Source organism: Coregonus clupeaformis, chromosome 7 (genome assembly GCF_020615455.1).
Source record: "Coregonus clupeaformis isolate EN_2021a chromosome 7, ASM2061545v1, whole genome shotgun sequence".
Taxonomy (NCBI): domain Eukaryota; kingdom Metazoa; phylum Chordata; class Actinopteri; order Salmoniformes; family Salmonidae; genus Coregonus; species Coregonus clupeaformis.
Window position 1 is genome coordinate 18,444,719 of NC_059198.1, and position 19,547 is coordinate 18,464,265.

General features: G+C 41.7%; 1 protein-coding gene across 1 annotated transcript in view; it reads left to right on the forward strand.

Moving 5' to 3' along the window:
• The window catches only part of malrd1 (MAM and LDL receptor class A domain containing 1), a 146,960-nt gene that overhangs the window by 14,142 nt on the left and 113,271 nt on the right, over positions 1 to 19,547 (forward strand). The window contains exon 6 of the mRNA XM_041881133.2: positions 19,171 to 19,314. Within this exon, the coding sequence (XP_041737067.2) occupies positions 19,171 to 19,314 (144 nt within the window). The remainder of the gene's footprint in view (positions 1 to 19,170; positions 19,315 to 19,547) is intronic.

Here is a 19,547-nt window from a genome sequence, read left to right on the forward strand (position 1 = left end):
TTGTTAATAGTAACTGCAAACAGGAGAGACATCTGACTACATACTTCTACAGAGCTGCATGTATTTGTCACTCAGTGACAATCTGCCTGCCTGATGCTCCTCAACAATAAATGGCAGCATGTGTGTAAAGTAGAATGCCTTCAACCTCAGGACATTCTCTGCACAGAACTGTGCATCACAGGGAACAGGGATGACTTGCTGGGACGGAGTCCAGATGAGCACCAGGAACAACCTGCACAGTCCTGTGCAAAAGATGCCAATTTGCACCTGCATGTAGTAGCCACATGGCCCATGTGGTTGCAGTTGGGGTGTGCCCTCCACCACCTTCACATCACAGGCTTTGCTATTGAAGACATCATCCAGAGAATCTCAGCCCTTCCCCATGACAGGACACTTGATCTCCAACAGCTCCCTGGAGTTCAGCACTCTGTCAGGGCTTGCTGATAGCCATGGCTCTTCAACACTGACAACAGGGCCTCTGTGGTCCACAGAGTATCCACGGTCTTCCAGGCACTGGGAGGCCATCAGCTCATTATCTTTCCCGTAGTGTGTGGCTGCATTCCCTCAGAACCTGGGATACAGATGCTCCTGGAGAAACTTACCAGGGTTGGTGGATTCCCTGACAGGGACCTTCTTGGCTGAACTTGCAGTAACTCAAAGCTTCCTTGAGTCATGCCACAAATGTGAGGCACTCTGCTCCTTTGTGATCTTTTCCAAAGCAGTCGACTGGGTTGGGTCAAGTTTCACAAATTCATTGTAGGACAGGCACTTCTGGCAGTTGTAATTGACATGCTCTCCATGTGGCTGGGAAAGAGTAGATCATCTATATTAACATTTACATTAAGTTATTATATGGAGTTAGAAAGCATTGAACAGAAGAGACACACATCAGTTCAAATACATTAAAATGGTATAGCCACCAATAAATATTCCTTTCAGTACAATTTTAGCTGGGATGCTACTGGTTGTGATATTATTGTCGGTTCAGCATTAACACACTTATAGAGCAGACTCCCCACAGGCTGATTCAGGTGTCTCAGGCTCCTATTCAATTCCTCCTGTGAGTGGAATGCATGAGTGGGAGGCAGGGGTGGACATTCTGGAAGCTTTTCTGCATATTGGTCACTGGCCTTATGGTGTGTGAAGTCAATGCTGTTTAACCTCTTTGGCTCAAGGTTCCTCCGAGTCCCTGCATTCCATTGTCGCTGCTCATCTGTGCAGGCTATGCCAGTTAGCCCACTGGACACTGCATTCTGCACCTGTGATAGAATGTTTGTTACAAAAAAAGACATTCAGAGAAAATCCCATTATTAACAATTGTGTGACTGAGAACTATGTGATCGCCTTTATCAAAACACATGCAAGTTTCATCATAAACTTACCTTGCTATTGTTCCCAATGAGATGAGACCACTTATACTTACCATACTTTAGGCATTACCCCCAACCACAAGGATATTTTACAAACCTAATTCACCCAGAAAAACAATAACACTAAAGAAATACATGTGATGCGGACATGTTTCAATAAATGTTATACCCTACTCACCTGGACTCCATAAACCTACCTTGCTTCACCAACATTCCCCACATTAATACAGCAGTTCTGTTGATTCCCAAATACATGTTAACATAACCAATAAATCATGACATTCTCAATTCAGCTTTCATCCAACAAAACGTTTGGTCTAACTGCTATGTTAAGCTTGACTATTTTATCATTCTGTGTCTAGATAAGGCAGTATTGCACACTTTCATCTATAAAAGGAATGAAGAAAATAGGCTATAAACATCAATTACAAGACCAAGTAATGCGGAGATTGATCATAGATATCATCTGAGAACTCTATCATAACATTAGCCTATGGATTATAGTAACTGTCACCACAACACATGCAGGCTGCTTGTATGCTGTTATCGCTTATGTTAAGTAATGTTAGACATAGAAATGCAAGTGACTTTGCTTATTAGCCTACCTTCCACAAAATTGAGGCTGTATGACTTTCCAAGGCCAGCGATGCAAGCGCATCAAGCCGTCTCTACTGATCCGTTGTTGGATACAAGTACCCAAGCAGAGTGGTAAGAGCTGCTTGATTGGCTGGGCTGAACATCGACCTTAAAAAATACCAATCCTTTTCCCTCCTCCTGGTGAAGAAAAACTAGGCCTACCTTAACACTGTGGAGGTACTGATAGGCCTCTGTACTTTTGTACTTTTTCATATTGGAACCAGCCACCTCCAAGGAGAGCACGAAGTAATAAAACATGTCCCCATACGTCATTTCAGGCCATTTTATCATGTCATCCACCCAATTATTAATCATGGACGGATGGGGTACGGTGATACCATCCAACCTCCGAAGAGCCATTTGTGTGTGTTCACAAATGTGAGCCATGTTTTGTTTTTGTTTATTTGTTAAGATGTGTTAATGATGCGCGTTTTTTAATTATTAGCTAGCCACCGCTCTGAGGTAATTCGCTAGCGTTGACGGAAGTTGTGAAACAAAATCGCGTTCGAATGGAACTGGGTCAAGTGGGCGGGGCTACATAAGGCGAATAAGGCTGTAACGTAACAAAATGTGGAAAAAGTCAAGGGTTCTGAATACTTTGCGAAGGCACTGTATGTTTACTTTCCCACATTTCTAATTTGAGTTCAGCTTCTTGTAGCCATTCCCTTTGACAATACAAATCTTCAAATTTAGCCAGCATACAAAGGGTGGGTCTAATCCTGAATGCTGATTGGTTAAAACCGCATTCCAGCCAGTGTCTATTCAACAAGTTACCACTGGCTAAATCTAAAGGCTTTTCTTCAGCGGTAGGGTGATAGCAGTTAGCATGTAAAATGGTGTTGTGGTCTGTGGGTTTGGTATATACAGTGGGGGAAAAAAGTATTTAGTCAGCCACCAATTGTGCAAGTTCTCCCACTTAAAAAGATGAGGCCTGTAATTTTCATCATAGGTACACGTCAACTATGACAGACAAATTGAGAAAAAAAATCCAGAAAATCACATTGTAGGATTTTTAATGAATTTATTAGCAAATTATGGTGGAAAATAAGTATTTGGTCACCTACAAACAAGCAAGATTTCTGGCTCTCACAGACCTGTAACTTCTTCTTTAAGAGGCTCCTCTGTCCTCCACTCGTTACCTGTATTAATGGCACCTGTTTGAACTTGTTATCAGTATAAAAGACACCTGTCCACAACCTCAAACAGTCACACTCCAAACTCCACTATGGCCAAGACCAAAGAGCTGTCAAAGGACACCAGAAACAAAATTGTAGACCTGCACCAGGCTGGGAAGACTGAATATGCAATGGGTAAGCAGCTTGGTTTGAAGAAATCAACTGTGGGAGCAATTATTAGGAAATGGAAGACTGATAATCTCCCTCGATCTGGGGCTCCACGCAAGATCTCACCCCGTGGGGTCAAAATGATCACAAGAACGGTGAGCAAAAATCCCAGAACCACACGGGGGGACCTAGTGAATGACCTGCAGAGAGCTGGGACCAAAGTAACAAAGCCTACCATCAGTAACACACTACGCCGTCAGGGACTCAAATCCTGCAGTACCAGACGTGTCCCCCTGCTTAAGCCAGTACATGTCCAGGCCCGTCTGAAGTTTGCTAGAGTGCATTTGGATGATCCAGAAGAGGATTGGGAGAATGTCATATGGTCAGATGAAACCAAAATATAACTTTTTGGTAAAAACTCAACTCGTCGTGTTTGGAGGACAAAGAATGCTGAGTTGCATCCAAAGAACACCATACCTACTGTGAAGCATGGGGGTGGAAACATCATGCTTTGGGGCTGTTTTTCTGCAAAGGGACCAGGACGACTGATCCGTGTAAAGGAAAGAATGAATGGGGCCATGTATCGTGAGATTTTGAGTGAAAACCTCCTTCCATCAGCAAGGGCATTGAAGATGAAACGTGGCTGGGTCTTTCAGCATGACAATGATTCCAAACACACCGCCCGGGCAACGAAGGAGTGGCTTCGTAAGAAGCATTTCAAGGTCCTGGAGTGGCCTAGCCAGTCTCCAGATCTCAACCCCATAGAAAATCTTTGGAGGGAGTTGAAAGTCCGTGTTGCCCAGTGACAGCCCCAAAACATCCCTGCTCTAGAGGAGATCTGCATGGAGGAATGGGCCAAAATACCAGCAACAGTGTGTGAAAACCTTGTGAAGACTTACAGAAAACGTTTGACCTGTGTCATTGCCAACAAAGGGTATATAACAAAGTATTGAGAAACTTTTGTTATTGACCAAATACTTATTTTCCACCATAATTTGCAAATAAATTTAATAAAAATCCTACAATGTGATTTTCTGGATTTTTTAAACTCATTTTGTCTGTCATAGTTGACGTGTACCTATGATGAAAATTACAGGCCTCTCTCATCTTTTTAAGTGGGAGAACTTGCACAATTGGTGGCTGACTAAATACTTTTTTTCCCCACTGTAGATCAGAGGATCAAATACTTAATTGTTAGTGATCCTTATGTCCAAAAAGGTAATAGTTTCAGTGTTATAATTCATAGTAAATTTCATACATTTATAAACCTCTGAAAGTGTTCCAACATTGTAATGTCTCCCTGTCATAGTAAAAAAACTATCGATATAAAGTCTCCAAGTAACAATATGGGGGGGAAAATTGTTAATGTTAGGGTCATGTGAAAAAACATTCCTCTTGTCCTCTGTAGCTCAATTGGTAGAGCATGGCGCTTGTAACACCAGGGTAGTGGGTTCGATCCCCGGGACCACCCATACGTAAAAATGTATGCACACATGACTGTAAGTCGCTTTGGATAAAAGCGTCTACTAAATGGCATATTATTATTATAGTCTGCAAACAAAAAGATTAGCATAACTATATAGGAGCCATCTTTGTTCCCTTGCCAGTGGGAGGTAGGGCTTATTATTGAAGAAAAATACATTTATTTTAAAAACAAAAGAAGCCAGACTGATGGTGAAGCTTGTGGAGGGGTTGTGTACTGGTCTGGTATCAAGATAGTGTTCTGATGTCTCCAGGCCTTGTTGGTGTGGCGTGTTGGTATACAAGTCCAAGATGCACAATATAGTTCCTTGGTTCAACGTGGGAGGCTATTGATGAACACAAGGAATTGAGTGCTGGTCTTGATGTATGACTTCAGTTTAGGGACAAACTCTTTAATGTGATGATCTACAAAACTGGAGACCCTTTCTGTGAGTCCACCAACCCTGAGACAACTGGTCTGTAAGGAGGGTTAAGGGGATCTCTATGGATTTGAGGTCAAATGTATTAATGTGGCTTGAGGGGGCACTCATTCAGGAGAAACTGTGCAACTAGGGGTGGATATACTCGGAATACATATTCCAAATGTGGAAAAATCACCTTGATTAACTCTTTAGTATTATCCCAGTTTACCTATTTGCTTATGGTCTTGCCTACGCCTAGCGAACAGATTCCATTTTATTTGGAATGGCAAGCCAGACAAAATTAAACGGACCTATTTATATAATGAATATGAATTCGGAGGACAGAAATTATTAAATATTAAAGCATTAGACTTATCACTAAAAGCTTCAGTCATACAAAAGTTATACTTAAATCCGAACTGGTTCTCTAGCAAATTAGTAAGATTGTCTCACCCAATGTTCAAGAATGGCCTTTTTCCCTTTATTCAGATTACAACCTCACACTTTCAGTTATCTGAAAAGGAAATCATCTCCCAAATATCACTATTTCTAAAACAAGCCATAGAAATTTGGTTGCAATTTCAATTTAATCCTCCAGAAACGACAGAACAAATAATGCAACAAATATTGTGGTTAAACTCAAATATACTAATTGATAAAAAAACAAAAAGTATAATCTTCGTAAATGATATCATCGGTAGGACTGGTGGAGTTATGTCGCACATGCAGCTAACAAAAACATATGGAAATGTCTGCTCTACCCAAAATTACAACCAAATAATTGCAGCATTACAGCAAAAATGGAAGAGGAAAGTGGAAGGGGGAAAATGTAAGGAACTTGTCTGTCGGCCTTGCATTAAAGAACATAATTGGTTAAAGAAAACTGCGATAAATAACAAAGTATACCAGCTTCATTTAAGGACCAAAGGATTGACAGCCATTCCATATAGATTGCAAAATAGTTGGGAAGAGATTTTTGACATACCGATCCCATGGCATAGTGTTTATGAACTGATATGCAAAACGACACCGGATTCAAAACTTATAATTTTTCAATTTAAATTATTATATACAATTATTGTTACCAATATAATGTTATTTATATGGGGGATACAATATTCCCAGCTCTGCAGATTTTGCTGCGAAAAGACAGAATCATTAGATCATTTGTTTTGCTACTGTCCATTTGTAGCTTGTTTTTGGACACAGGTCCAGGAATGGCTAAAGGATTGCAATATTTACATTTACGTCATTTAGCAGACGCTCTTATCCAGAGCGACTTACATGAGCAATTAGGGTTAAGTGCCTTGCTTAAGGGCACATCGACAGATTTTTCACCTAGTCGGCTCGGGGATTAGAACCAGCGACCTTTCGGTTACTGGCACAACGCTCTTACCCACTAAGCTACATTTACCTGGAGCTAACCCTGCAGATAGCATTACTGGGTGATCTGAAAAGTCATAGTCAATCTATCAATAATATAATAATACTTTTAGCAAAAATGTTTATTTTCAATTTACAATCTGTAGAAACAATGAGAATAGAAAGGTTCAGAAGAAGGACATTAAGGTCCTGGAGTGGCCTAGCCAGTCTCCAGACCTTAATCCCATAGGAAATCTGTGGAGGGAGCTGAAGGTTCGAGTTGCCAAACGTCAGCCTCGAAACCTTAATGACTTGGAGAAGATCTGCAAAGAGGAGTGGGACAAAATCCCTCCTGAGATGTGTGCAAACCTGGTGGCCAACTACAAGAAACGTCTGACCTCTGTGATTGCCATCAAGGTTTTTGCCACCAAGTACTAAGTCATGTTTTGCAGAGGGGTCAAATACTTATTTCCCTCATTAAAATGCAAATCAATTTATAACATTTTTGACATGCGTTTTCTGGATTTTTTGTTGTTATTCTGTCTCTCACTGTTCAAATAAACCTACCAATAAAATTATAGACTGATCATGTCTTTGTCAGTGGGCAAACGTACAAAATCAGCTGGGGATCAAATACTTTTTTCCCTCACTGTATATGTATGTATGTACAGTGAGGGAAAAAAGTATTTGATCGCCTGCTGATTTTGTATGTTTGCCCACTGACAAAGACATTATCAGTCTATAATTTTAATGGTAGGTTTTTTTGAACAGTGAGAAACAGAATAACAACAACAAAATCCAGAAAAACGCATGTCAAAAATGTTATAAATTGATTTTCATTTTAATGAGGGAAATAAGTATTTGACCCCCTCTCAATCAGAAAGATTTCTGGCTCCCAGGTGTCTTTTATAGAGGTAACAAACTGAGATTAGGAGCACACTCTTAAAGGGAGTGCTCCTAATCTCAGTTTGTTACTTGTATAAAAGACACCTGCCCACAGAAGCAATCAATCAATCAGATTCCAAACTCTCCATCATGGCCAAGACCAAAGAGCTCTCCAAGGATATCAGGGACAAGATTGTAGACCTACACAAGGCTGGAATGGGCTACAAGACCATCGCCAAGCAGCTTGGTGAGAAAGTGACAACAGTTGGTGCGATTATTCGCAAATGGAAGAAACACAAAGAACTGTCAATCTCCCTCAGCCTGGGGCTCCATGCAAGATCTCACCTCGTGGAGTTGCAATGATCATGAGAACGGTGAGGAATCAGCCCAGAACTTGAAAATGGGTTGTGGATGGGTATTCCAGCATGAAAATGACCCAAAACACACGGCTAAGGCAACAAAGGAGTGGCTCAAGAAGAAGCACATTAAGGTCCTGGAGTGGCCTAGCCAGTCTCCAGACCTTAATCCCATAGGAAATCTGTGGAGGGAGCTGAAGGTTCGAGTTGCCAAACGTCAGCCTCGAAACCTTAATGACTTGGAGAAGATCTGGAGTGGGACAAAATCCCTCCTAAGATGTGTGCAAACCTGGTGGCCAACTACAAGAAACGTCTGACCTCTGTGATTGCCAACAAAGGTTTTGCCACCAAGTACTAAGTCATGTTTTGCAGTGGGGTCAAATACTTATTTCCCTCATTAAAATGCAAATCAATTGATAACATTTTTGACATGTGTTTTTCTGGATTTTTTTGTTGTTATTCTGTCTCTCACTGTTCAAATAAACCTACCATTAAAATTATAGACTGATCATGTCTTTGTCATTGGTCAAACGTACAAAATCAGCAGGGGATCAAATACGTTTTTCCCTCACTGCATTTATGTATGTGTGTGTGTGTGTGTATATATATATATATATATATATATATATATATATATATATATATATATATATATATATATATATATATATATATATATATATATATATAATATATTTGCGAGGGGAAAAAAAACATATGGGGGATTGGAAGTCATGCAGACAATTACATTGATGGAAATTACAATCTATCTGCAATATTAAAGCTGATCTACCCCCTAAAAATAAAAAAATAATAAAAGACTTTAGGGGTGATATCTGAATTAAGCTCACCCTCAAGTAGGAATCTAAGATCTGTTTAGAATGCTCTTGTAGGATCTGCTTTCATCTGTTCATAGAAACAAGAGTCATTAAGTTGTCTTAGGACCTCCTGGTCATATTTGGATTTGTCCACAATGGCGCCTCCTTTATCTGCAGGTTTTATGACAACAGACATTCTTCTCAAGTTCACTTAGTACCATCTGCTGTTCTGGGCTTTCTTCTTGAGATGCTTTTCAAAATCCAGCTCAGTGAGTCTACAGTATGTCTCAATTGAGTTACCTCCTTCAATAGTACACATTGTAGTCATTTAGCAGACGCTCTTATCCAGAGCAACTTACAGTTAGTGAATACATATATATTTTTTTAATACTGGCCCCCCGTAGGAATCGAACCCACAACCCTGGCGTTGCAAACTGAGCTACATCCCTGCCGGCCATTCCCTCCCCTACCATGGACGACGCTGGGCCAATTGTGCGCTGCCCATGAGTCTCCCGGTCGCGGCCGGCTGCGACAGAGCCTGGATTCGAACCAGGATCTCTAGTGGCACAGTTAGCACTGCGATGCAGTGCCTTAGACCACTGCGCCACTCAGGAGTACACAGATATTCAACTCCTGAGTGTGACACTCAGCCTTGGCACATAATCTTTAGTAGTAAACTACATACCTTGGATATGTCTGTGTGCACTGACAATGGAACTCAAATCTGTACCCACAAGCCAATGTTTTTGACGTTTCCGCTCTTTTTACATGATACTACAGCAATATTTCTTAGCACAAAGTACACTATAGCATCTTTACGGTGCGCTTTACGACCAATACAATTCACCCGATAAGATTACGTACCTTCTCTCTGTGTCTATAAAACAAATAGAGGTCATAACTTCTCTATCGATTTTCCTATTTTACCATCCGCCGGGTGCCTTTGGGCCCTGAACCTCTCTCATGGTTTGATGGGGGTAGAGAGAGTCGGTATTGTCGTTTAACGGTAACACCCCTAAAGCGGTGCTTTGGAGCGTGGTTCCCTTAGTCTGCCCACCACAGGGCCAGCGACTAGCCTCCGGCACCGGGCTTGGTTTAGCGTGTCTAAGTGGAGGGGGCAGGTCAATGTCATTTCAGGCATGCTATCTCTCTGCCTCCATCTGTCTTCCTGCTCTCAGAGTGCCGCTTTTAACTGTGCTATGGCTCATCAAGCCTGGGAATTGTCAAATAGCGAAATGCTTGTGTTCCTAGCTCGAACAGTGCAGTAGTATCTAACAATTCACAACAATACACACAAATCTAAAAGTAAAATAATGGAATGAAGAAATATATAAATATTAGGACGAGCAATGTCGGAGTGGCATTGACTAAAATACAGTAGAATAGAATACTGAATATACATATGAAATGAGTAAAGCAGGATGTAAACATTATTAAAGTGACTAGTGTTCCATTATTAAAGTGACCAGTGTTCCATTATTAAAGTGACCAGTGTTCCATTATTAAAGTGACTAGTGTTCCATTATTAAAGTGACTAGTGTTCCATTATTAAAGTGACTAGTGTTCCATTATTAAAGTGACTAGTGATTCCATGTCTATGTATATAGGGCAGCAGCCTCTAAGGTGCAGGGTTGAGTAACCGGGTGGTAGCTGGCTAGTAATGGCTATTTAACAGTCTGATGGCCTTGAGATAGAAGCTGTTTTTTAGTCTCTTGGTCCCAGCTTTGATGCACCTGTACTGACCTCGCCTTCTGGATGGTAGCGGGGTGAACAGCCCGTGGCTCGGGTGGTTGATGTCCTTGATGATCTTTTTGGCCTTCCTGGTCAACCGTAATGGAAAAGACGTAAAAACACACACGGTCTGCTAGCGCCAGGGGCAGGTGCAAGATCCCAACGCTAGTGACGTCATCTTAGTGTCCGTGTTATTTTCTCTCAGGTGTGTCTGGTGGGTCATCTCGACTCCTACTAAACTTTACTGCTTATGAATCATGTCTTCATGTTTTAATTAAACACCCTTGGACAGAGCAGAAGAACCTGTGTTATACCAACACTTGTGAAAAGTAGGCTGTAGCTTAGTAGCTTGACTTTGATCCATAGCACATATACAGATGTAGTATCCTAATTTGATCACCCTGTTGCAGGAAACGTAAAACTTGCAGTGTAGTTTGTAATTTCCACTTTAAAATGTCAAACTTTGTAATTTTGTAATTACAAAGTTTGTAATTTCCACTTTAAAATGTCAAACTTGATTTTCCCTTACGAAAAATGTATCAACCCCTACAAAAAGTCCATTAATTATAATCCACATCATAATTCACATTTCCTGTTGCTGCAGGATAATTTTCCTGCTGTAGCAAGCTGGCTCAAATTAAGATCCTACACCTGTAGCACCATTGAAGTCCAGGTACTGTAGTAGATAATGGACTCTAACAGATATTTATGTAGTTGGTGCTGTATATTTAAGCAATAAGGCACGAGGGGGCGTGTTATATGGCCAATATACCATGGCTAAGGGCTGTTCTTATGCACAACGCAACTTGGAGTATTGGACATATACCACAAACCCCCAAGGTGCCTTATTGCTATTATAAACTGGTTACCAACGTAAACTGGTTACCATCAGTAAAAAGTAATTTGTCATACCCGTGGTATACGGTCTGATATACCACGGCTTTCAGACAAGCAGCATTCAGGGCTCATTGTCATATCTGTGAGAAAACTCTCCTGGAGCCACAGAATGGCCGAATTGGAGCAACCCGCAGCCCCCATAAACACCTTGAAAACTTGCTCAATACAGTAACAGTGACCTCCGTCAGGGCCAAAACTACTCTTTCCCATAGGCTTGTACTATCTATAGTATGACAGCATCAGCAGTTAGCTACCAACAGCTGGCAGATATGCTTACATTTGGTTAGTTTTATTAGTGTTATTTAGATTGGAAGATGTAAGCTAAATGCGCTATAGCTAGCTAACGTTAGCATAGAGGTAGCAAGCTAGCTCTTTCGCTTAGCTACCGGTTCACTTCCATTCTCTCGGTGTCTGCTGGTGTTGCTGGCTGTTTTGAGATGCTTTAGAAGCAATATTGATGATAGGGACAGCATCCACTTTGAGAAGCAACTTCTTGCTGAAGCACTCCTAACATTGTTGATGGCCGTGTAAATTCTCAGGGATGAAATGTGCCCCGGAGATTGATGAGTAGATGCCCAAATCGCCCACTTCATTCTCACAAATGTATCCCACTTTTTACAAAGTTTTTAATTTATTGTGTGACGCTGACTGTGGGGCGTTGTGGGATTGTTTCCGAAGTTAGAGCTGTTTTGGAGAAAACCTCAAACCCAACTATTAGAACATAATATTATAATAATTGATTTAAGAGTTTGTAATTTGGGAATGATTTCTTGGGCTGCTCTAAGTTACTATTATATGCATTTCTGGTATTGAGAAAAAGGTGCTACACTGCCTTTAAGTCTAGATATTTGGCAGAAGATCCATAAAAGTGTCTGATTATATTAATTGGATTATATTATTATTATATTACAGTTTTCCCTAATAGGAATGCACAACAGATTACAAACTAATTAATGCTTGTGTTTTTAGCCAAGAAAAGCCTCTTTGGATAGGTAGCTCACGTCTTCGATATCTAACCATGTGTCATTTTGTTCAGTTACAGTGGCTTCTTTATGCGCAATGTCTTTTACTATTCATCTCACCTCCAATTCGGCTGCAAATTTGCAGTAGTGAAATATTTCACCACAACGGGCATACATTCCGATACAGTGCTTTGTCACAAATAATGGGATTAGAACCATCAATAAGACCCCATGATTAAACGGTAACCATGGATACATGATGAAACATGACAGAAACAGGTTATTTTAAATCTTCCCGTCCCCTGAAACAAATTCTGGTTAGAAATGCAAGGCGCACAGAACAAGTCATCTTCACCATATTTCACCTTGGTGCAATCAAAATACACTGAGTGTAAAAAAACATTAGGAACACCTTCCTAATATTGAGTTGCACCCCATTTTGCCCTCAGAACAGCCTCATTTTGTCGGGGCATGGTCTCTACAAGGTGTTGATGCTGGCCCATGTTGACTCCAACGTTTCGCACAGTTGTCAAGTTGGCTGGATGCCCTTTGGGTGGTGGACCATTCTTGATACACACGGGAAACTGTTGAGCATGAAAAACCCAGCAGCATTGCAGTTCTTGACACACTCAAACCGATGTGCCTGGCCAGTTCAAATACACTTAAATATTTTGTCTTGCCTATTCACCCTCTGAATGGCACACATACAGTGAGGGAAAAAAGTATTTGATCCCCTGCTGATTTTGTACGTTTGCCCACTGACAAAGAAATGATTAGTCTATAATTTTAATGGTAGGTTATTTGAACAGTGAGAGACAGAATAACAACAAAAAAATCCAGAAAAACGCATGTAAAAAATGTTATAAATTGATTTGCATTTTAATGAGGGAAATAAGTATTTGACCCCTCTGCAAAACATGACTTAGTACTTGGTGGCAAAAACCTTGTTGGCAATCACAGAGGTCAGACATTTCTTGTAGTTGGCCACCAGGTTTGCACACATCTCAGGAGGGATTTTGTCCCACTCCTCTTTGCAGATCTTCTCCAAGTCATTAAGGTTTCGAGGCTGACGTTTGGCAACTCGAACCTTCAGCTACCTCCACAGATTTCCTATGGGATTAAGGTCCGGAGACTGGCTAGGCCACTCCAGGACCTTAATGTGCTTCTTCTTGAGCCACTCCTTTGTTGCCTTGGCCGTGTGTTTTGGGTCATTTTCATGCTGGAATACCCATCCACGACCCATTTCCAATGCCCTGGCTGAGGGAAGGAGGTTCTCACCCAAGATTTGACGGTACATGGCCCTGTCCATCGTCCCTTTGATGCGGTGAAGTTGTCCTGTCCCCTTAGCAGAAAAACACCCCCAAAGCATAATGTTTCCACCTCCATGTTTGACGGTGGGGATGGTGTTCTTGGGGTCATAGGCAGCATTCCTCCTCCTCCAAACACGGCGAGTTGAGTTGATGCCAAAGAGCTCGATTTTGGTCTCATCTGACCACAACACTTTCACCCAGTTCTCCTCTGAATCATTCAGATGTTCATTGGCAAACTTCAGACGGGCATGTACAGTGGGGGAAAAAAGTATTTAGTCAACCACCAATTGTGCAAGTTCTCCCACTTAAAAAGATGAGAGAGGCCTGTAATTTTCATCATAGGTACACGTCAACTATGACAGACAAAATGAGAAAAAAAAATCCAGAAAATCACATTGTAGGATTTTTTATGAATTTATTTGCAAATTATGGTGGAAAATAAGTATTTGGTCAATAATAAAAGTTTCTCAATACTTTGTTATATACCCTTTTTGTTGGCATTGGCACAGGTCAAACGTTTTCTGTAAGTCTTCACAAGGTTTTCACACACTGTTGCTGGTATTTTGGCCCATTCCTCCATGCAGATCTCCTCTAGAGCAGTGATGTTTTGGGGCTGTCGCTGGGCAACACGGACTTTCAACTCCCTCCAAAGATTTTCTATGGGGTTGAGATCTGGAGACTGGCTAGGCCACTCCAAGACCTTGAAATGCTTCTTACGAAGCCACTCCTTCGTTGCCCGGGCGGTGTGTTTGGGATCATTGTCATGCTGAAAGACCCAGCCACGTTTCATCTTCAATGCCCTTGCTGATGGAAGGAGGTTTTCACTCAAAATCTCACGATACATGGCCCCATTCATTCTTTCCTTTACACGGATCAGTCGTCCTGGTCCCTTTGCAGAAAAACAGCCCCAAAGCATGATGTTTCCACCCCCATGCTTCACTGTAGGTATGGTGTTTTTTGGATGCAACTCAGCATTCTTTGTCCTCCAAACACGACGAGTTGAGTTTTTACCAAAAAGTTATATTTTGGTTTCATCTGACCATATGACATTCTCCCAATCCTCTTCTGGATCATCACTGTAGCAAACTTCAGACGGGCCTGGACATGTACTGGCTTAAGCAGGGGGACACGTCTGGCACTGCAGGATTTGAGTCCCTGGCGGCGTAGTGTGTTACTGATGGTAGGCTTTGTTACTTTGGTCTCAGCTCTCTGCAGGTCATTCACTAGGTCCCCCCGTGTGGTTCTGGGATTTTTGCTCACCGTTCTTGTGATCATTTTGACCCCACGGGGTGAGATCTTGCGTGGAGCCCCAGATCGAGGGAGATTATCAGTGGTCTTGTATGTCTTCCATTTCCTAATAATTGCTCCCACAGTTGATTTCTTCAAACCAAGCTGCTTACCTATTGCAGATTCAGTCTTCCCCGCCTGGTGCAGGTCTACAATTTTGTTTCTGGTGTCCTTTGACAGCTCTTTGGTCTTGGCCATAGTGGAGTTTGGAGTGTGACTGTTTGAGGTTGTGGACAGGTGTTCAAACAGGTGCCATTAATACAGGTAACGAGTGGAGGACAGAGGAGCCTCTTAAAGAAGAAGTTACAGGTCTGTGAGAGCCAGAAATCTTGCTTGTTTGTAGGTGACCAAATACTTATTTTCCACCATAATATGCAAATAAATTCATAAAAAATCCTACAATGTGATTTTCTGGATTTCTTTTCTCAATTTGTCTGTCATAGTTGACGTGTACCTATGATGAAAATTACAGGCCTCTCTCATCTTTTTAAGTGGGAGAACTTGCACAATTGGTGGCTGACTAAATACTTTTTCCCCCCACTCTATATGTGCTTTCTTGAGCAGGGGGACCTTGCGGGCGCTGCAGGATTTCAGTCCTTCACGGCATAGTGTGCTACCAATTGTTTTCTTGGTGACTATGGTCCCAGCTGCCTTGAGATCATTGACAAGATCCTCCCGTGTCGTTCTGGGCTGATTCCTCACCGTTCTCATGATCATTGCAACTCCACGAGGTGAGATCTTGCATGGAGCCCCAGGCCGAGGGAGATTGACAGTTCTTTTGTGTTTCTTCCATTTGCGAATAATCGCACCAACTGTTGTCACCTTCTCACCAAGCTGCTTGGCGATGGTCTTGTAGCCCATTCCAGCCTTGTGTAGGTCTACAATCTTGTCCCTGACATCCTTGGAGAGGTCTTTGGTCTTGGCCATGGTGGAGAGTTTGGAATCTGATCCTAATCTCAGCTCGTTACCTGTATAAAAGACACATGGGAGCCAGAAATCTTTCTGATTGAGAGGGGGTCAAATACTTAGTTTCCTCATTAAAATGCAAATCAATTTATAACATTTTTGACATGCGTTTTTCTGGATTTTTATTTATTTATTCTGTTTCTCACTGTTCAAATAAACCTACCATTAAAATTATAGACTGATAACTTCTTTGTCAGTGGGCAAACGTACAAAATCAGAAGGGGATCAAATACTTTTTTCCCTCACTGTTCACAATCCATGCCTCAATTGATTGAAGTGGATTTAACAAGTGACATCAATAAGGGATCATAGCTTTGACCTGGATTCACCTGGTGAGTCTGTGATGGAAAGAGTAGGTGTTCGCAATGTTTTGTGCACTCAGTGTATCTCCAAAGGGACACACATGCATGCACACACACATACACACACACAAACACACTTTGCTTATGTAAATGTCAGTGGATGCTTGTGTACGTTTGTGTGTGTCTGAAGGGCTTTGGATGTGTGTGTCTTGTCTTTTTGGATGATTGTTGGTGAGTGGGTGGGTGGGCATGGCATGTGTGTGTGGAACACGCTGCTCCAAATGAATCACTCTGACCCGTTCCAGTGATATTCTTAGTTGTTTTGTCTGGGGCTCTGGAGAGGAACTGAATGGACGTCTGTCTGGCAGCTGGCTCCTCAGTCTGGATCTCTCTATGGTTGCGTTCCAAATGCCACCCTATTCCCTACATAGTGCATTACTAAAAGTAGTGCACTATATAGGGAATAGGGTGGCATTTGGGATGCAGACTGGATCTCTCTCTGTCAGTCACAACTCATGTTGCTGGAGTCCATCCAGGAGATAGTCGTCTTTATTACCAAAGGCTCCAAGGGGAAGGGAGATGTTATTTTTTCACCCCATTCATTCATAGAATACTAGGGCCAGGCCATAGACCTGATACCTCCTCCAAAACACAACCTGATGGTTTAATTTAAAACATATACAACTCACAGTCACTATATTATATAGTAGTAGTTCTCAAACCTCTCCTATAGGGGACCCTAGCCACTTCATGTATTTTATTTATTGCAGAGCTAGCACACCTGATACAACTTGTCAACTAATCATCAACCCTTGACTAGGTGAATCAGGTGTGCTAGTTTAGGCTACAACAAATTGTGACTAGTCTGGGGGTCCCAGAGGAGAGGTTTGAGAACCACTCGTCTATAGTATCCAAGTAAAACAGAGGAACTATGCATGACCTTCCTGTACATTTATGTAGCCTGGCTAATATCAAACTCAAAGTAGACAGCTTGCATTGTACCATGCGGTCAGTATTACCTCCCGAGTGGTGCAGTGGTCTAAGGCACTGCATCGCAGTGCTAGCTGTGCCACTAGAGATCCTGGTTTGAATCCAGGCTCTGTCGTAGCAGGCCGCGACCGGGCGACCCATGGGGCGACGCACAATTGGCCCAGCGTCGTCCAGGGGAGGGGAGGGAATGGCCGGCAGGGATGTAGCTCAGTTGGTAGAGCATGTCGTTTGCAACGCCAGGGTTGTGGGTTTGATTCCCACGGGGGGCCAGTATGAAAAAAATAATAATGTATGTACTCACTAACTGTAAGTTGCTCTGGATAAGAGCGTCTGCTAAATGACTAAAATGTAAAATGTAAATGTATTAGCCAGGCTACCATAGACCTGCTATCTGTTCTAAAACACAACCTGATGGTCTTACTGTATTTAAAATGGATACAACTCACAGGCACTATAGTCCACAGTATCCAAGTGCAACAGAGGAACTATGCATGAACTTCCTGTACAATGTTTGTGAGTTGCTGTTCTTACTCACAGATTATTTTTTTTTCAATATCCCGCCAGAACCCATCTGAAAATTGGACTATTTTATTTAATCGTGTTTCCGATACTTCTCATATAAAAGCCAGAATTTAATTTCAGTCCAATTAAGAGATGGAGTCTACGGCTCAATATTGATCTAAATAACACGCTCTCATTGGTTCTCATCACTTCATGGTCCAATCAAAATCATCTCTACCATAACAACATAATGTACTTACTCTTATGGAGGATGAAGACTGATTTAAGGGTAGCTCATCTTTAGTGCACAGTGCACATGAGTGGAACTTTATGAAAAACGTGCACGGGATAGAAATCATGTCTTTAAGTGCCTGAATGTGGTACAAGACATAACATAGAGCTCTGTCTGCACTACGAAGTCTGCGTCTCAAATGGCACCCAATTCCCTATATACAGTGCCTTCTGAAAGTATTCACACCCCTTGACTTTTTCCACATTTTGTTGTGTTACAGCCTGAATTTACAATGGATTAAATTATGTTTTTTTTTGTCACTGGCCTACACACAATACCCCATAATCTCAAAGTGGAATTATGTTTTTCTTTTTTTTTTTCTTTTTTATGAATTAAAAGTGAAAAGCTGAAATGTCTTGAGTCAATAAGTATTCAACACCTTTGTTGTGGCAAGCCTAAATACTTTCAGGAGTAAAAATTTGCTTAATAAGTCATATAATAAGTTGCATGAACTCACTCTGTGTGCAATAATAGTGTTTATCATCTACCTCATCTCTGTACCCCACACATACAATTATCTGTAAGGTCCCTCAGTCGAGCAAACCCAGATTCAACAACAAAGACCAGGGAGGTTGCCTCGCAAAGAAGGGCACCTATTGGTAGAATGGTAAAAAATAAAAAAAGCAGACAATGAATATCCCTTTAAGCATGGTGAAGTTATTAATGACACTTTGGATGGTGTATCAATGCACCCAGTCACTACAAAGTCACAGGCGTCCTTTCTAACTCAGTTGCCGGAGAGGAAGGAAACCTCTCAGGGATTTCTCCATGAGGCCAATGGTGACTTTAAAACATGACTGTGATAGGAGAAAACTGAGGATGGATCAACAACAATGTAGTTACTCCACAATACTAACCTAATTGACAGAGTGAAAAGAAGGAAGCCTGTAAAGAATAAAAAATATTCCAAAACATGCATCCTGTTTGCAACAAGGCACTAAAGTAATACTGCAAAAAAATTTGCAAAGCAATTAACTTTTGTCCTGAATACAAAGGGTTATGTTTGGGGCAAATCCAGTACAACACATTACTGAGTACCACTCTCCATAATTTCAAGCATAGTGGTGGCTGCATCATGTAACACAACAACATTTGGAAAATGTCAAGGGGTGTGAATACTTTCTGAAGGCACTGTAGTGCACTGCTTTTGACCAGGGCCTATAGTAGTGCAGTAAATAGGGGATAGGGTGCCATTTGGGACACTGTCTGAAAGGCCTCTAATACACTGTCCCTAGTCCACATGACAAGCTGTTGTTACTGCTACCAGTAATAGCATTGTCTTGTCATGTGATATGTGTATTCCTTCCTTTCTATGTTCTTTATCTGTTTTCATTTCCAGACCCAGATAGCAGTGTGCCTCTGTCCACAGACCCTCTGTGCCCCCCCTCCTCCTTCGCCTGTGCCAGTGGGGAGTGTATTGATGAGGGCAAGGTGTGTGACTTCACCCCACATTGTCCTGGCGGGGAGGATGAAGGCAGCTGCCGTAAGAACCCTGTTGCCAAAAATGCCAAGTAACAAACACACAAAACTCCAAATCCCATCAACAACCCTGGTCGTATCCCAGGTGCCATGCTCCAGCTTCTGGCTTTTTGTAGTTTCAATGGTCATCATTTTTTCTGCCACAGTTGTAGGCTATATAAGTAACGATCATGTTTGATCCTTCAGGGTTTTGAAGTTTGATGTAAGAGTACTTCATTGTCTAATGTAGTCTAAGCT